We start from the raw sequence: 14,020 nt of genomic DNA, 5'->3' as shown, positions 1-14,020 counted from the left end.
GGTTAAGTTTAAATCCCATCTTTTCCAGAAAAGCAAGCAGTTCTTCAAGCAACCTTATCCTGGATGTGGTTGCTAACAATAAATTGTCCACTACTGCAATAAACGCTAAGACGCGGAAAGGAATTTATTGGTAGCAGCCATTTGTTTATCAAAAATAATGGGAGCACTTTGAAAGCTTTACTGTGGTCTTCAAAGGTGAATGCAAACTTATATTGGCCTTCCTTCCTCACTGGGCCAGTCCATTTGTGATATCCAGCATAGAAAAGTACTTTGACTCAATGGGTATGTGGGCAAGTACCATGGGTATCTCCCAGACAACAGGAGTGCTTCGGTGACAGTTCAATTTGTGATAATTAATAGTCAGACTCTAACTGCAATCTAGTTTCTTAATGGGCCAAATTAGAGAATTGGTAATGAATATGCCAGCTCTAATACCACACTGCCATACAACAACTGAATAGTAGTTCCTACATGCGGGTTACTATCCTTGGGAATTAGATTCTGTTTTGTGCAAGAATATGGGGGACTGTTAATAAACTTCTCTCCTTCCATTCTCCCACAGCAATATTCAATTTTTGGCAAAAATTATACCCATTTGAACAACATAGCTTGCATGGCTGGGTCCTTAAGGACTGGCGGAAAATATTTGTCTTTTTTATAGCAATGACAGACTGCACATCTGAAGTTTCTACAACTGAGTCGCTACTGGCAGTGTTTCACCACAAACATCTACTTGCGTAATCTATTATATTAACTTAACACATCAGTCCTCAATATGGCTCACCCATCTGGGGTTTTCATGCCATCTCGAGAGGTTGCCATGCACTCAATACTCTGCAGCAAGAGGCTGGGCTGAGCTTAATTGAACCGCTACTTGGGAGGAACCCTTAAAGCCAGTTAAAGTATATGCTTCCCTCCAGCAGTGGCAAGGCAATCAGGATCTGGAGTAAGAAAAATGGTCTTTGCTTGTATCAACAAGCGTAGTCTGTTCTTGGGCCCCATCAATAACAACAGCGACTATAGGTTTAGCATGGACATCATTCCCGAGAGTGTCAGAGGGGGCTGATCATCTTCTGGGTTGCTGAGATTGTGGCCAAATGCCTTTAGCAAGAGTGGACGTCGCAGTCATTGCAGCCATGTATTCTGCTTTTGGGTAGTTCACCATATCCATTAATGCTAACAGATGGCCCGCTTTAACCTCTAAAGATCCTGGCTCTCTGTGGCCCATGGGTGTATATAGCTGCAGTCTACAATCTCTGGTGAAGTGACCTCATTTTGCACAATTGTAACATTGGCCAATGGGTCTAAAGAGCCTCAGGGCTCCCTGCTTGGCAGGGGTTTTCTTAGGATGTCCCTTGATGACTGCCATTGCACTGGTCTGATAGGCACGAAGTGGTAACTTAGCCAAATATTTATTTACATGTTCCCATGTGTGAATGGTGGAAGTCAGCATTTCAACCACAGTTGACACTAATAGTCAAAGCCTGTTTTACAAGAGGATACAACACTTTTAGGAACATTTGCTTAAGCAATGGGTCATCATGATGGTTAATTCACTGACCATTCACATTATGAATTGTAGGTTTGGTTCTCTCATATAGTTTGTGTGAGAGATAGTTTGTAAAAGCTGTGGGGTGTTCAGTGGGTTCTTGATTTGTGGCGGTACAGAGGACCATGAGATTAAGATTATTTATTCCAAGCAAAGTCATCATTTCAGTCAACAACAGTCTTCATTTGCAGCTGGAACCATGGCAGCAGCAGGGATATATGGTTTTAGTGTACCTTGCAGGGTTGTCCACAAAACATGTTTTAAGTCAACATCTTCTAATTCAGCCTTCTCCTCTTAAACTCTACCCACGTGGGAGTAACTTTTATTGGGAAGTCCCATCCACATATTGGTCCTAATCCCCTTGCTAATGCTTGGGCTGATTCTGACTTCAGAGAAACAGACCTGTATGCTACAGTAGTGGGTGCAGGGTTCACCCTTTGTGATACACATTTAAATCACATTGGTTGGGTAGGCTGACACGGATGGTGGCAAGTACCGTCTGACGTCGCAATCGGTATTGTGATAGCATGCAGCCTCTCTCCCTAAGCCCTTCCAATTTACTTCATCTGCCGGGTTCACTATCATAACTGCTGATATGAGGGTGTGTTGTCTTCGCAATTGTCCCTGTAACTCATATTTTACTTTGAGATTTTGTGTGGTCCAACTCCCTTCGGGGACATTGAACTAATTTGTGAAGAGCTCCACGGACATCTTCTCTAGTTCTTTACTTAACTGTTCATGTTCCTTCTCCAATGTGCATATGTCTCCATTTCTCTCTTGGGGTTCATGTGTCTTCAGTGGGTTTGGAGTTCCGTGAGAAAGAGAGGGAGAGCCAGACAGGAGAGGTCTTCGTCAGTCCAGGAGCATACTGCAGTCTCTCAGTTCAATCTGTTTGTACAATTCAGAAAAAACAGGTTACCAAGCAGGCTAGTCATGTGACCAGCTGGTCTGACCATGTCTGTTTGTGGATTTGGCCATCCCAGCAGTCATCCTGAAATTTGAGCTCCCTCACCTTCAATGTCTGGTACTCAAAGTCCATTGTGGATTAAATGGGATAAGGGAAATAACCCCTTTGTGTCCACAAGCACTGTCTGTTAATATGTAAATGTTTTTCCAGCCAAGGGCCTGGTGATTTCTTTTTTAAACAAGTCCTTTCTTCATTTCAGCAACAAGTTTCAAATCAATGTTCATATGACAAAATTAATGTGTCTCATTCTTGGCAGGTGAGGGGTCTGCATGACACCTCCACATCCAGCGGAATGAAATGCGATTTGAGAAAAGCACATTTCATTAAAAGGGTCAAGGGAAAATATAAGATACAGAAAAAAGAACGTGCATTTCTCTCATTCATTGCCATTCATTCATAAATCCTAAAACTTATTACAGCCTGTCTTTTCTTAGTGGCAGTGCTACTTTAATTACCCCTTTTTTGGCATCCCAATAAACATGTGGTTTTTGAGGAAATTTTCTTCAGTTTGCCCATTTCCATGGCTACCTCGGGTCTTTGAGATGGTGAGGTTTAATTAGCCCTGAGTTGGATTTTTTTTTTCCAGAAGAGTCAGTAGTGGGCATATATCCTGAATGCTCCTTCAGTGAGTCATGCAAAGGCTTTTGACTTCAGGGGATGTGTGGTTCTCTTTTTTTTGACTGTGGGGGAGGATTGTTTGCCAATATCCCCTTTGTCCTCTGGGACACTCCTGCCTGCAGGTGTTTGTGCAGACTTTACTGCACTCCCCTGTGGCACTTCGACTAGGTGAGGCATCACTCTCACAGTTTCTCTGCCCCCTAGAGGTCTTTGTCTCTGCAGGTTCCTGTAAATGCTGTTAGCAACTCTGACGGGGTGCTTCTAGTGTCTGCATTTACAGAGGAGGATGTGGGGCCTAACTTTTCACATTTTTCGGGGTTGGCTAACTTGACAGTAGGGGTTTTCATCTGAGATTCCCCCCGGACTTCCTTTAACCCGCCCTCTTGGTTGCTCTTTCCCCTTCTCTTTCTAACCTTTTGCCAGCCTTGTGCCTGCCTGTCCCCTTTTGTTCTTGGCGGGGGTCCCTTACACTTCACCAGCCCTCGGCTGGAGGGTCCTCCTAATACCGGTAAAGGACTTAGGGGTGCAGGTTTCACTGTAGGTTGGGCTTCCCCCTCACCCTGGCACATGTGGCAACTCCTGCAGTACTCCACCACATCTTTGTGGAGTTTTGGCCAGTCAAACTGTTGTCTTATGTGGGCTTTGGTCTTTCGTATACCGGCATGCCCAGCCACTATAGTCTGGTGGGCCCTTCTTAATATTTCTCTCTGGTACCTCTGCGGCACCACTAACTGGTGAACCACTGTCCAAATCTTGCTCTCAGGTCTGTGAGGAGAACTCCATTTCCTCGTCAATACCTCATTCTTTAAATAGTAGCAATCAGGGACTCCATCTGCTTCACTGTCAGACTGGGAAGCCTGTGCCAACTTTCTCAATACTGGGTTGGCTTGCTGAGCCTTGGCTAGGGAAAATCCGTTTAATTCATTCCCTGGGTCTCCTAACTTTCCAAAGAAAGTCTCAGATAGACAGGCTTCATGGTCATCTGCCTGCAATGCCAATTCAGTCTCCTCTGGGGGAGCGGGTTTGATCATGGCCTCATTCACTATGCATTCAGGGAAACTGTAGGGGACCGTCTCCTTCCACTGCTTTGTCTCTCTGACCTCCTGCGGTCTTTCTTTCACTACTGGTGGGGGGCTACCACCTTTACCCCCACCAGATCATTACCTAGAAGCAGGTCAACCCCGTCCACAGGCAAACTAGGGACAATCCCTATGGTTACCGGTCCCAAAGCTCGGTCGCACCACAGGTGCACCCAGTGTACAGGTACAGGCATTAACTGCCCTTCAATACCATTCACCACTATTCTGGTGTTCACTGCACTCCCTGGGGGAAAGGTCAGGCCTTTTTCCAGTAAAAATATCCAGTGGCCCCTGTGTCCCTGAGAATTACTATGGGCTCGCTTGCCCCACTCGAGGGGTATGGGGTTACTTTCCCTTCAAACACAAAATCCTATTAACCTTCAGAAATCCTATTAAATTTTCCTGCACTTGTAGTAAACTTCCTGAGTTGCACTCTTATTGCAGTTAAAGTCACAGCTTGCTCTGTTGTGCTCTCCTCCAGGATTCCTTTTGAGCTTGTGTGCCCTGACTAACCCTACAGGTTTTCCCTTTAGTTTCCAGCAGTCAGCTTTTAGATGACCTGCCTTATTATAATGGAAGCACACAGGTCTCTGGGTCTCACTCCTGCACACAGCACCTTCCTTTTTGGCTAGAGGAGAACCTCCTGTGCCTTCTGCTTTTCTTTCTCTCCCAGAGCTCCTATCACCTTCCCACCCCTTGTCCTTTTCAGATTTGTGGGGGTGACTATGAAAGGTTCTTCCCTGGGAGACCGACTTATAAATTAAAGCAAACTCATCTGCCAGAATGGCCGCTTGCCAGGCTCTCTGAACCCACTGCTCCTCTACATGGGTCTTTATAGAGAGTGGGAGAGAGTGTTTAAATTCCTCTAACAGAATTACTTCTCTGAGATTCTCATAGCTGAGCTGTACTTCAAGAGCCCTCAGCCACTGGTCAAAAGCCAGCTGCTTACTTCTTTAAAACTTCAGATAAGTTTGATTAGCTTGCTTCTTGAGCGTTCTAAACTTTTGGCGATAGGCTCCAGGTACAAATTCATATGCCCCAAGGATAGCATTTTTTGTCAGTTCATAATTTGATGAACTCTCATCTGACAACAGGGAATAAACCTCATGGGCTTTTCCAGTTAGCTTGCTTTGGAATAAGAGAGACCAGGTCTCAGCTGGCCATTTTAGCTGTCTTGCCAGTTTCTCAAAGGACACAAAAAATTCTTCTGCATCTTCCTCATTGAATTTTAGGATTAGTTGAGATAGTTTTAACAATTCTGTACCCAGCCCTGAATTACGCTCCACCATATTGGCCATGCTTTCACTGGGGTTACTCTGTCGCCTCCTAGTTAACTCAAGCCGCTTCAACTTTCTTTCGTCGCATTCTTTCTGGAAGGTTCTTTCTCTCTATCTCTCCTCCTCTCTTTGTCTTCATGTTCCTTCTGGAAGGTTTTTTCTTTCTTCTCCTGTCTCTCTCTTTGTCTCTCCTCTAATTCAAGTTTCCTTTGTTCCAATTGTATCTTTACTAACAATGCCCTGTTAGAGTCTGCTCCTAACCCTGTTTCTGCTTCTTCAGATTCAAGGAAAAATGGTTGGCCAATAGTCTTAGGAGTTCAGACTTCCTAGCCTTGCCACATATAGTGATCCCACACTGCTCAGACATTTTCCTCAACTCCTCCATAGACAGTGCTTTTAACTTATTCCAAGTCACTTCACCGTGGCTTGGGGAGCTACTAGCTTCAGTTGCAGTCATGTTAGTATTCAAGCACATACAACCACAAGAAAACCTGTATTGAAATGCTTTCTCCTTTTTTTGGATTGGGAACAATTTGGCTTCCCACGTCCAATTTCTCTTGTTTGTCTGTGGGTAAAATCCAAGACAGTAGCCCCCACATTTCTGTCATGACCAGGTGAGAAAGGGGTCTAGGGTTTCCTTTCAGCCTTTACCTGGTCTTACCATAACAGGGTTTAATTTTAAACACACCGTGTTTTTAGCTCCCCCTTGTTGAATCCTTGTTCACTGCTTTCCACTTATAAGGCAAAGAAACTAGCCAAACAGGTTTTCTTAGATTTAAAGAAGAAAGGTTGAAATTTATTAAACTTAAACTCTAATTCGGTTAACGCCTATGGATACACAATGTACCCACGTTAGCATGTATATGTGATACACACGTGCAGATAGACACAGAAAAGAGCAGAAGAAAAATAAAGTGGAAAAATTTGAGGCAATCTCTGATGAGGGTTTTTGTTATGGTTTTTCGAGTTCTCTGTAGAGTCCTTGATTGTTGGTAGAGTTTGCTCTTTGTTGGGGCCCAGTATTTTTCTTCAACCTTGTTCGCTGTAGGAGACCTTTCTCTCTTGGGTTTCATGTGTCTTCAGTGGATTCGAAGTTCTGTGAGAAAGAGAGGGAGAGCCAGACAGGAGAGGTTTTCTTTCATTCAGGAGCATACTGCAGTCTCTCTGTTCAAAACTCTTTGTACAATTCAGAAAAAACTGGTTGCCAAGCAGGTTAGTCATGTGACCAGCTGGTCTGACCACGTCTGTTTGTGGATTTGGCCATCACAGCAGTCATCCTGAAATTTGAGCTCCCTTACCTTCAATGTCTGGTACTCAAAGTCCATTGTGTGTTAAATTGGATAAGGGAAGTAACTCCTTTGTCTCCACAAGCACTGTCTGTTAATATGCAAATATCTTTCCAGCCAACGGCCTGGTGATTTTTTTTAAACAAGTCCTTTCTTCACTTCAGCAACAAGTTTCAAATCAATGTTCATATGACAAAATTAATGTGCCTCATTCTTGGCAGGTTGGGGTTTGCATGCACCCCCCCCACACTCCAAGAGCAGAAGACCATGTCTGAGCAAAGACACAGGATGGCAACATGGTACAGTGATGCCTCCCTGCAGATTCTGCTCCAGGCTTTAGGGAAAAGGTGGGAGATTCTCTTGCCCATGATGGCAAGAAGAAGTCCTCCCACATGACCAAGCAAGCCTTGGTGAAGATCGCAGAGGAGATTAGCAGCCGTGGGGTCACCCAGCACAACTGGATCCATTGCAGGAAGAGGAATGAACTCCTGTGTTCTGCCAAGGTGTGTGCTCCCTACCAGTCGCTTTTTGAGCATTGCATGTGTCTACGCGGGAGGTAGACCAACATGGGAGGGGTGGCAGTGATACAGCGTTGCCTGAGTGGCTAGGATTCTGTATCTTCCTGACAGATGCATGGCTGTCTCTCGTCCACAGGCCCCTTTCCTACACAGCTCCACTCCCTTAACCCCAATGACAGCGAGTGTCGGCATGAGAGACATCAGATTCCCCAGTAGGGGATGAGGGCTGAACTGACATGTTGATCTCTGTGTCATTCTCTACCATTACCATCCTTCCTCTTGCAGGACCAGAAGGCCCATAATAGGAGGGAGATGTCCCAGACAGGTGGAGGACTCCCAGATCTACGTCCACTCATCTTCGCTGAGAAGGAGGCCTTGGAACTGGGCAGCCACACAATATCCAATGGGGGCATTAGAGTCCTTGCACAAGAGAGTGAGGATTGCCTCCCGTTGGCATGCGCATCAATGTTGGAGACCTACATAATGCTTGGTTGGCGTCAGGAGATCTGCACAGCCTAACCCACATATGTTTGTGTTCTCTCAAGCAGGTCGCCATTCGCAGGGGTCCGCAGCCACATGGGGAGGTGGAGGACCACTCAGAGGATGCACAGTCCCATGACTCTCCTGCACCCTCCACCAGCGCAGATACTTTCACCTCAGTGGGTACCTGCTCAGCATTAGAATCAGGGTCACAAGCTGGTGAGAGCATCAGACATACGCTTGAGCAGCTGGCAGAGGCTGTGGGCGGCCAGGCCCATGCTGAACCCCAGGATGATGATGAGCCTCTGGTGTCGATAGCACAGGGCATGCCAGAGGTTATTGCACAGCCATGAATGCATGATGGAGGAGCCCGGCCATGCCATGACAACGGCCATGTCTCAGGCCTATGAGTGCATGGCTTCCTCCATCGAGAGGTTGATGACCTTCATGGAGAGCCAGATCCCAAATATCTGCACTGACCTGCACACCATGGCCTTGGCCATGAGCTTGATGCAGCAGTGGCAAGATGAGAGAAGGAACAGGAGCCTGGAGGCTTCTGCCGCTCCTCATCCTTCTTTGGTGAGCAGGGAGACTGAAGGGAGCCTTCAAAAGGAGGAGGAGAGGCTGACAGCCACATCTGGAGGCTCCCCTCAAGGCATTCTGAGTGTGGCATTCAGTTCCTCAGCACCTCCATGAGTGAGTCCAGCTCCAGCAGCCACAATACCTGAGGAAAGTCCTGCACCAGTCCGGAACACCCCAGGCAGCCGGGCATTCAAGGCCTCAGGCACCAGAGGACAGCTGCCAAAGCCATCACAGGCCAAGGGGCAGCCTGATCAGAAGCCTGCCTCCAGCCCAGCTGCTGCTTCTGGGATCACATTGCGTGGGAACACCCGTAAATGGATTTAAAAGAGTTCATAGGAACGCCTTGGGTTTCCCAGGTGTACGATATACATTTTGTGATAAATAATTAAAAGATCCTTTGTTCAAATCATTCGGCTTCATTATCTAAAAACCATGTGCCATTATGCCTTAGTTGTGAGATGTTAACCTCACCCTTCCCCCTTGTGGTTGTGACCACAACCCTTATTAACATGCCAAAGTGATGAGAGCCCTCATTAACATATGGCCTCCCATGGGCACCAGCGACATTGAATCTGCTTGCAAGACAGGGACCACAAATGGAAAGGATGCGACAGAGTTTAGGCATTAAAGTGAGTCTTTATTTCCCTCTCTGTGAATGGACACCAGGATGGCTGCAAATGAGTCGTTATGAGGTTTTCTCTTGCCTCATTTGTGCATTGGTCTACCCATCTGGCCTCCTGTTTTGGTGCCTGAGGATGTGCCAATTCTGTCAACAGAGTCACTGATGGACCTCATAACCAACCTTGATGATGACCCATCCTCCGTTCCAGCAGTGTGAGCAAACAGACCCATCACACAACAGTTTGCCATCCCTATACTGATCCCCTATCCCCAACTCCCCCAAATGCACATTTCAGTCCCTTGCAGAGCCCCGGGACCCCGAATCCCCTTGCTGAGCCCCCTGGACCTGCTTGCAGAGCATGCAACAACGTGCTCCCACAATGGCCTCCAAACCCTCCTCTTCCCCAATGCAGCAATGCTCCAGGTTGCCTACCCCTTGCAGCAATGCGCCTTCTTTTCTCTGTGTCACAGTTTTTACTGGCCCTGAATTCAGAGGCATGTCAATGCCGCCTGCTGTTCACAGAATTGCTCACCAATCATTAAATCAGTTTTAATAATATTTAAATACATGTACATCAGCATTTCAGCAATTTAAAATAGATTCCAGTCACATTGCAGTGACAATGCCACCATTATACTTTCCTGCTACTAACAAAATCCGGAACCAACACCACGTTGTTAGATTTCTGGGCTGATGGATGTGTTGCGATTCTCCGTCCCCCCAGGCTAGCATTCTGGCTCCCAATGGCTGCACAAAATTCAGCCTGAGGAATGCAATTTTCTGTCTTTTTGGTTCCCCGGAGGAGATAGTGTCAGATACCATTAAGCCATTTCAAGACGTGCGCAAAGTGGGCTATAAATCACGTTACATCATCTCCACACTATCCAAGGTCAAATGGACTAGCAGAAAGATGGTGCAGACAGTAAGTCACTAATCTTGAAATGTAAAGAGACCAATCAAGACATTCAAATAGCACCGTTGCACCTGCGAGCAACACCACTAGATACAGGATTACCATCCCCAGCAGAGACCATGCTCGGAAGGCAGGTCAGGACAACTCTTCCGAGTCATCATTTGATCAGATCGATGTCAGTCCAAAATAAATTATTGGCAAGACAAGAGAAAATGAAAATCACACCTGACAAACACGCAGGCATGGAGTTACCTCCTCTGCAGATCGAGCAATAGGTCCAAGCCATCTACCCTCAAGAGAAGACATAGTTCCCTGCAGAAGTGTCCAAGATCTGTAATGACCCGCTCCCATTGAAGTGACGTTGAGAAGTAATAGATGTCAGTTGAGAGAGTTATCCAATAGCATCATACCTAACACTCCTGTAGCATCAAGAATACATTCACATTCTAGAGCTGAGAGTGGAGCTAAGGAAGATGACACATACAACACTGAAGTACAAGATAACTAACTGTCAGTCTAGACCTATGAGTCAAGAGAAAAGAATTGACAATTCCAGATCTCAGCAAAGTTTCACTGTTACTAGATCAGATCGAGTCAGCAGACCATCTGTATGTTTCAGAGACATTTGACTAGTGAATGTGAGAGTCCATACATGTGTAAATACTGTTCACAATTATCCTATTTCATTATGTACATAGCTTATAACTTATGTAAATTTCCATTTATGGGAAGTGGGATGTTGAGATATGGCTTTAACTGCTTTAATACTAGTTAACATACTACTGAATATGTAAATAGTTTAGTATACATCATCACATGACGTGATGCAAGCTGACATGTGATGCAATAGTTGAACCAGAGTTAGTCAGCAGGTAACACTTGTATTGAAGAGTTTTCCTGTAATTCTGTTATTCTGTAATAAAGAATCCTTCGTTTAGCTTACTGATCATTCTCATAGTGTTTGGTGCATTTGTGTTGAGAACCAAAAAGTTCTGGAAGTGGCTGTGATGTCCCCACTTTACACTGAAATTACTTAGGTATCAGTGAAGGTTTCTTAAAAAAAAAATGTTGCTTACATTTTTATAAAATAAAGCAATTTGTGCTTTGAAACTAACATGAATTATTTTTGACCTTTTCCAGGGTAAGTTGAGCTTAAGATGTTACTTTGTGAATAGCCAAAAAATAAAATTTATGCTTTCTTTAGTGCCTTCTTTATTAATATAATTTCATAAATAAGCTATACTAGGGTGGGGGCATGGTAAAAAATGGTTGGAAATAAGAAATGGGACTAAAACAAGATTCCAAATGTTACAACTATTACCTCTACCTGCTTTTCTCACTCTACCTGCACCTCACTTTGGCCAAATTCACTTCCGTGCCATTGAAAGCACTGCCAGCTTGCATGTGTCTCAGAGTGCTTCAGAGCTGCAAATGAACCTGGATGACAGCACCACTTCTTAAATAAATATAAATAGAAACACTTTTTCTGCTAAGAACCCTTTGGTTTAATCATAATCCTTTGGTTTAATCACAATAAATGAATAGAATGGCCCTTAGCATTTGCACAGTAGTAAGCATTTCTGTAATGCAGTGTTTATATATTTTGGGTTTTATTAGTATAGCACAGAGATTGACAGAATGCTGTTGTATACATTGGAATGATACCAATAATAACAATTGCCTTTGGCAAGTTAGACACATGCATAAATCATACTTCTGCTTTAATAATGATGATCCTTACTGAAAAGCTTATGCATAATTTTATTATGTCATAGCGATGAGGCAAGCAGAGTCTTAGTCATCCAACTGGGCTACACTGAGATATTTGAGAAAATAAATGCAGTTTTATTCGCTGATCATACAGTACGTAACAGTCAGTAACAGCATTGATCCACACATTGTTAATTGTATATTAATTGTGTTTAATTGTATGCAGGTGGTGGGCATTAACTGGGGTTTCACTTGAGCACATATAAAGAGATATTTATTGAAACTAACTTCACCAACTGGCTATCTAGAACAGAACACACATGGCATTGGATAAGGAGTGCAAGCCTCCATCTATTAGAAAATACAGTCAATGAAAGCAAAAGCCAGGAAAAAATGTCAAAAATATTCATCATATACTGACACCTATCATCTACTTTAAAGATGTCTGCAATTGTTAAATTGATTGCATTTTCTCTGATTCTTCATAGGTAGAAGGAATGGAGAAAAAAATTGACTTCCTTGTGGATATGCACATTCAGCATATGAATACTCAACCGTCTGTGTCAGCTGGGTACTATTCGACAAGAGGGGCAGGGACATCAGTTCAGCAAAGTCCAGTTGAGGACAAGATGGAAGACAAATACTCTGAGATTAAAAGAGTCATCTCAAACTATTCTGATTCCTGTACCTACATGGCTCCTCAAAATTGTTATCAAGTCCAAGTTTCTTCTGTTGCTCCATTTGGTTTTTTCAGACAGAGTCCAGGAAGTACAAAGTTTTCAACTTTAGCTGCTGATTTATCAAGATTTCCTCCACCCCCTGCTCCATCATATACTGAAAGACCAACAGTTCTGCCGATAAGTTCGCTGACAGACACTCAAGGTAGCATATGCCCTAGCTATCAGGGAGGAGAGCTAACAAGTCCTTTTTCTGAAAAATTAACACTGAGACATGGGAGAAGCACAAGAGACAGTGATACTCCCATCTCTCTCCTTTCAGTTAACCATGAGGAACTGGAGCGTTCCCCCAGTGGATTCAGCATCTCCCAATCAAAGGATGACTTGACTTTTGGTCTTTATGGGGGAGGAAGTTGGCCAAAATCAAAACTTTATTTAGCAGAGGGCGAAACAGACACAGATACCGATCCTTACACACCATGTGGTTCTGCGCCTCTATCATCTACAGGGGAGGGACTTCCTGACAATATATGGCCTACATCAAATAAACCAATGTAACAGGGTCACTGGTTGGCCCATAAGTGTACAGTCACTCTAAAAGGTTCACATTTCTTGCTTTTTGCAACACACCCAGAGCTTATTGTTACAATGTGTTTCACTGACAAAATTGCATGTAATGCATGGACTTTGTGCTAGAGAACTGCTAACATTTTCAATATTCCAAGAGCTGTTTTTTTCATAAATTTTGAAAAGTGTAAAGATTTGCATGTTGGTGCATGGTTTTGAACAATATTAATAACTAAGCCTCATTTCTTCTGTGTTACTGTTAGTAATGAAGTCATTTTAATCCCTACAATATACGTGGGTTAGAATCTATGCAGAAAGTTATTAGATACATTTCTTTTTAATAAAGCTTAATCCTTAAAGAGACAGTGTCCCCTTCATTAGCCTAACTGGATGGATTTTGCCATAACATTTTTGTTACACATGCCATCTATTCAGTTATCTTTATGCTTTTTAATAGAGCCATTTAATGGCAGATAGAAAAATTGATAAGTGCATTCAGAAAAATTGAATTGTAAATAAAAAATGAAATGGAATAATCTGCCAATGCATATATTGAGAAAAGCAAGCAAAATCATGCCCTTTTTGAAATGCAAAAATCCCTAAATGCACAGCTTAGTAGCTACATGAAGGGGCCTGATGGAGTTAGGAAAATAAGCCAGCATGTGATGGGAATATGGTTCTACCTCATGCTTGGTGCAAATTTCACAATTCATCACTTCCCAGCTGTGCATAGCTTACATTACTTTCTTTTTCTTGAAAATCTTCTCAGAATCTTTTGCACCTATTCAAGTGCACTTAGCTTGACATATCCTGAATGTTGTGTATAGATCTATTATGATGTGAAGCATCTTGCAGTGCTGTTTGGACCACCTGAAAAGTGTAAATGTGGCCTAAAAAATAACTGCTGGAATTCCAACAAATGTCGAATATCACAATTTTTTTTTGTTTTGAAAAATGTTTATGTTTTGCAGAGCAGTGAAATGATATCTGTGTGAATCTATGGCTTTCACAAACACATCCCAAGATCTTCAATGCCATTCTATTTAAAATGTAACAAAAACTGAATTGTCTGTATGAGTGCAAGTAGACAATTTATTAGCAGAATAGTGTACCCCTACTCCCATTGTTTTTTGTGTCAAAATGTATGAATCATCCAATCATTTGAATTAAGCAAT

The 14,020-nt window shown here is 43.5% G+C and overlaps 1 protein-coding gene across 1 annotated transcript in view; it reads left to right on the top strand.

Annotated features, from left to right (window-relative positions):
* The window catches only part of kcnq3 (potassium voltage-gated channel, KQT-like subfamily, member 3), a 498,083-nt gene extending 485,247 nt beyond the window's left edge, over positions 1 to 12,836 (top strand). Inside the window, exon 15 of the mRNA XM_068030852.1 lies at positions 12,090 to 12,836. Coding sequence (XP_067886953.1) covers positions 12,090 to 12,836 — 747 coding nt within the window. The remainder of the gene's footprint in view (positions 1 to 12,089) is intronic.
* The last annotated feature ends 1,184 nt before the right edge of the window (positions 12,837 to 14,020 follow it).

This window comes from Heterodontus francisci, chromosome 5 (assembly GCF_036365525.1).
Source record: "Heterodontus francisci isolate sHetFra1 chromosome 5, sHetFra1.hap1, whole genome shotgun sequence".
Classification (NCBI taxonomy): Eukaryota; Metazoa; Chordata; class Chondrichthyes; order Heterodontiformes; family Heterodontidae; genus Heterodontus; species Heterodontus francisci.
Note: the sequence above shows the minus strand (reverse complement) of the source record. Positions and strands in the feature narration are given on the sequence as shown.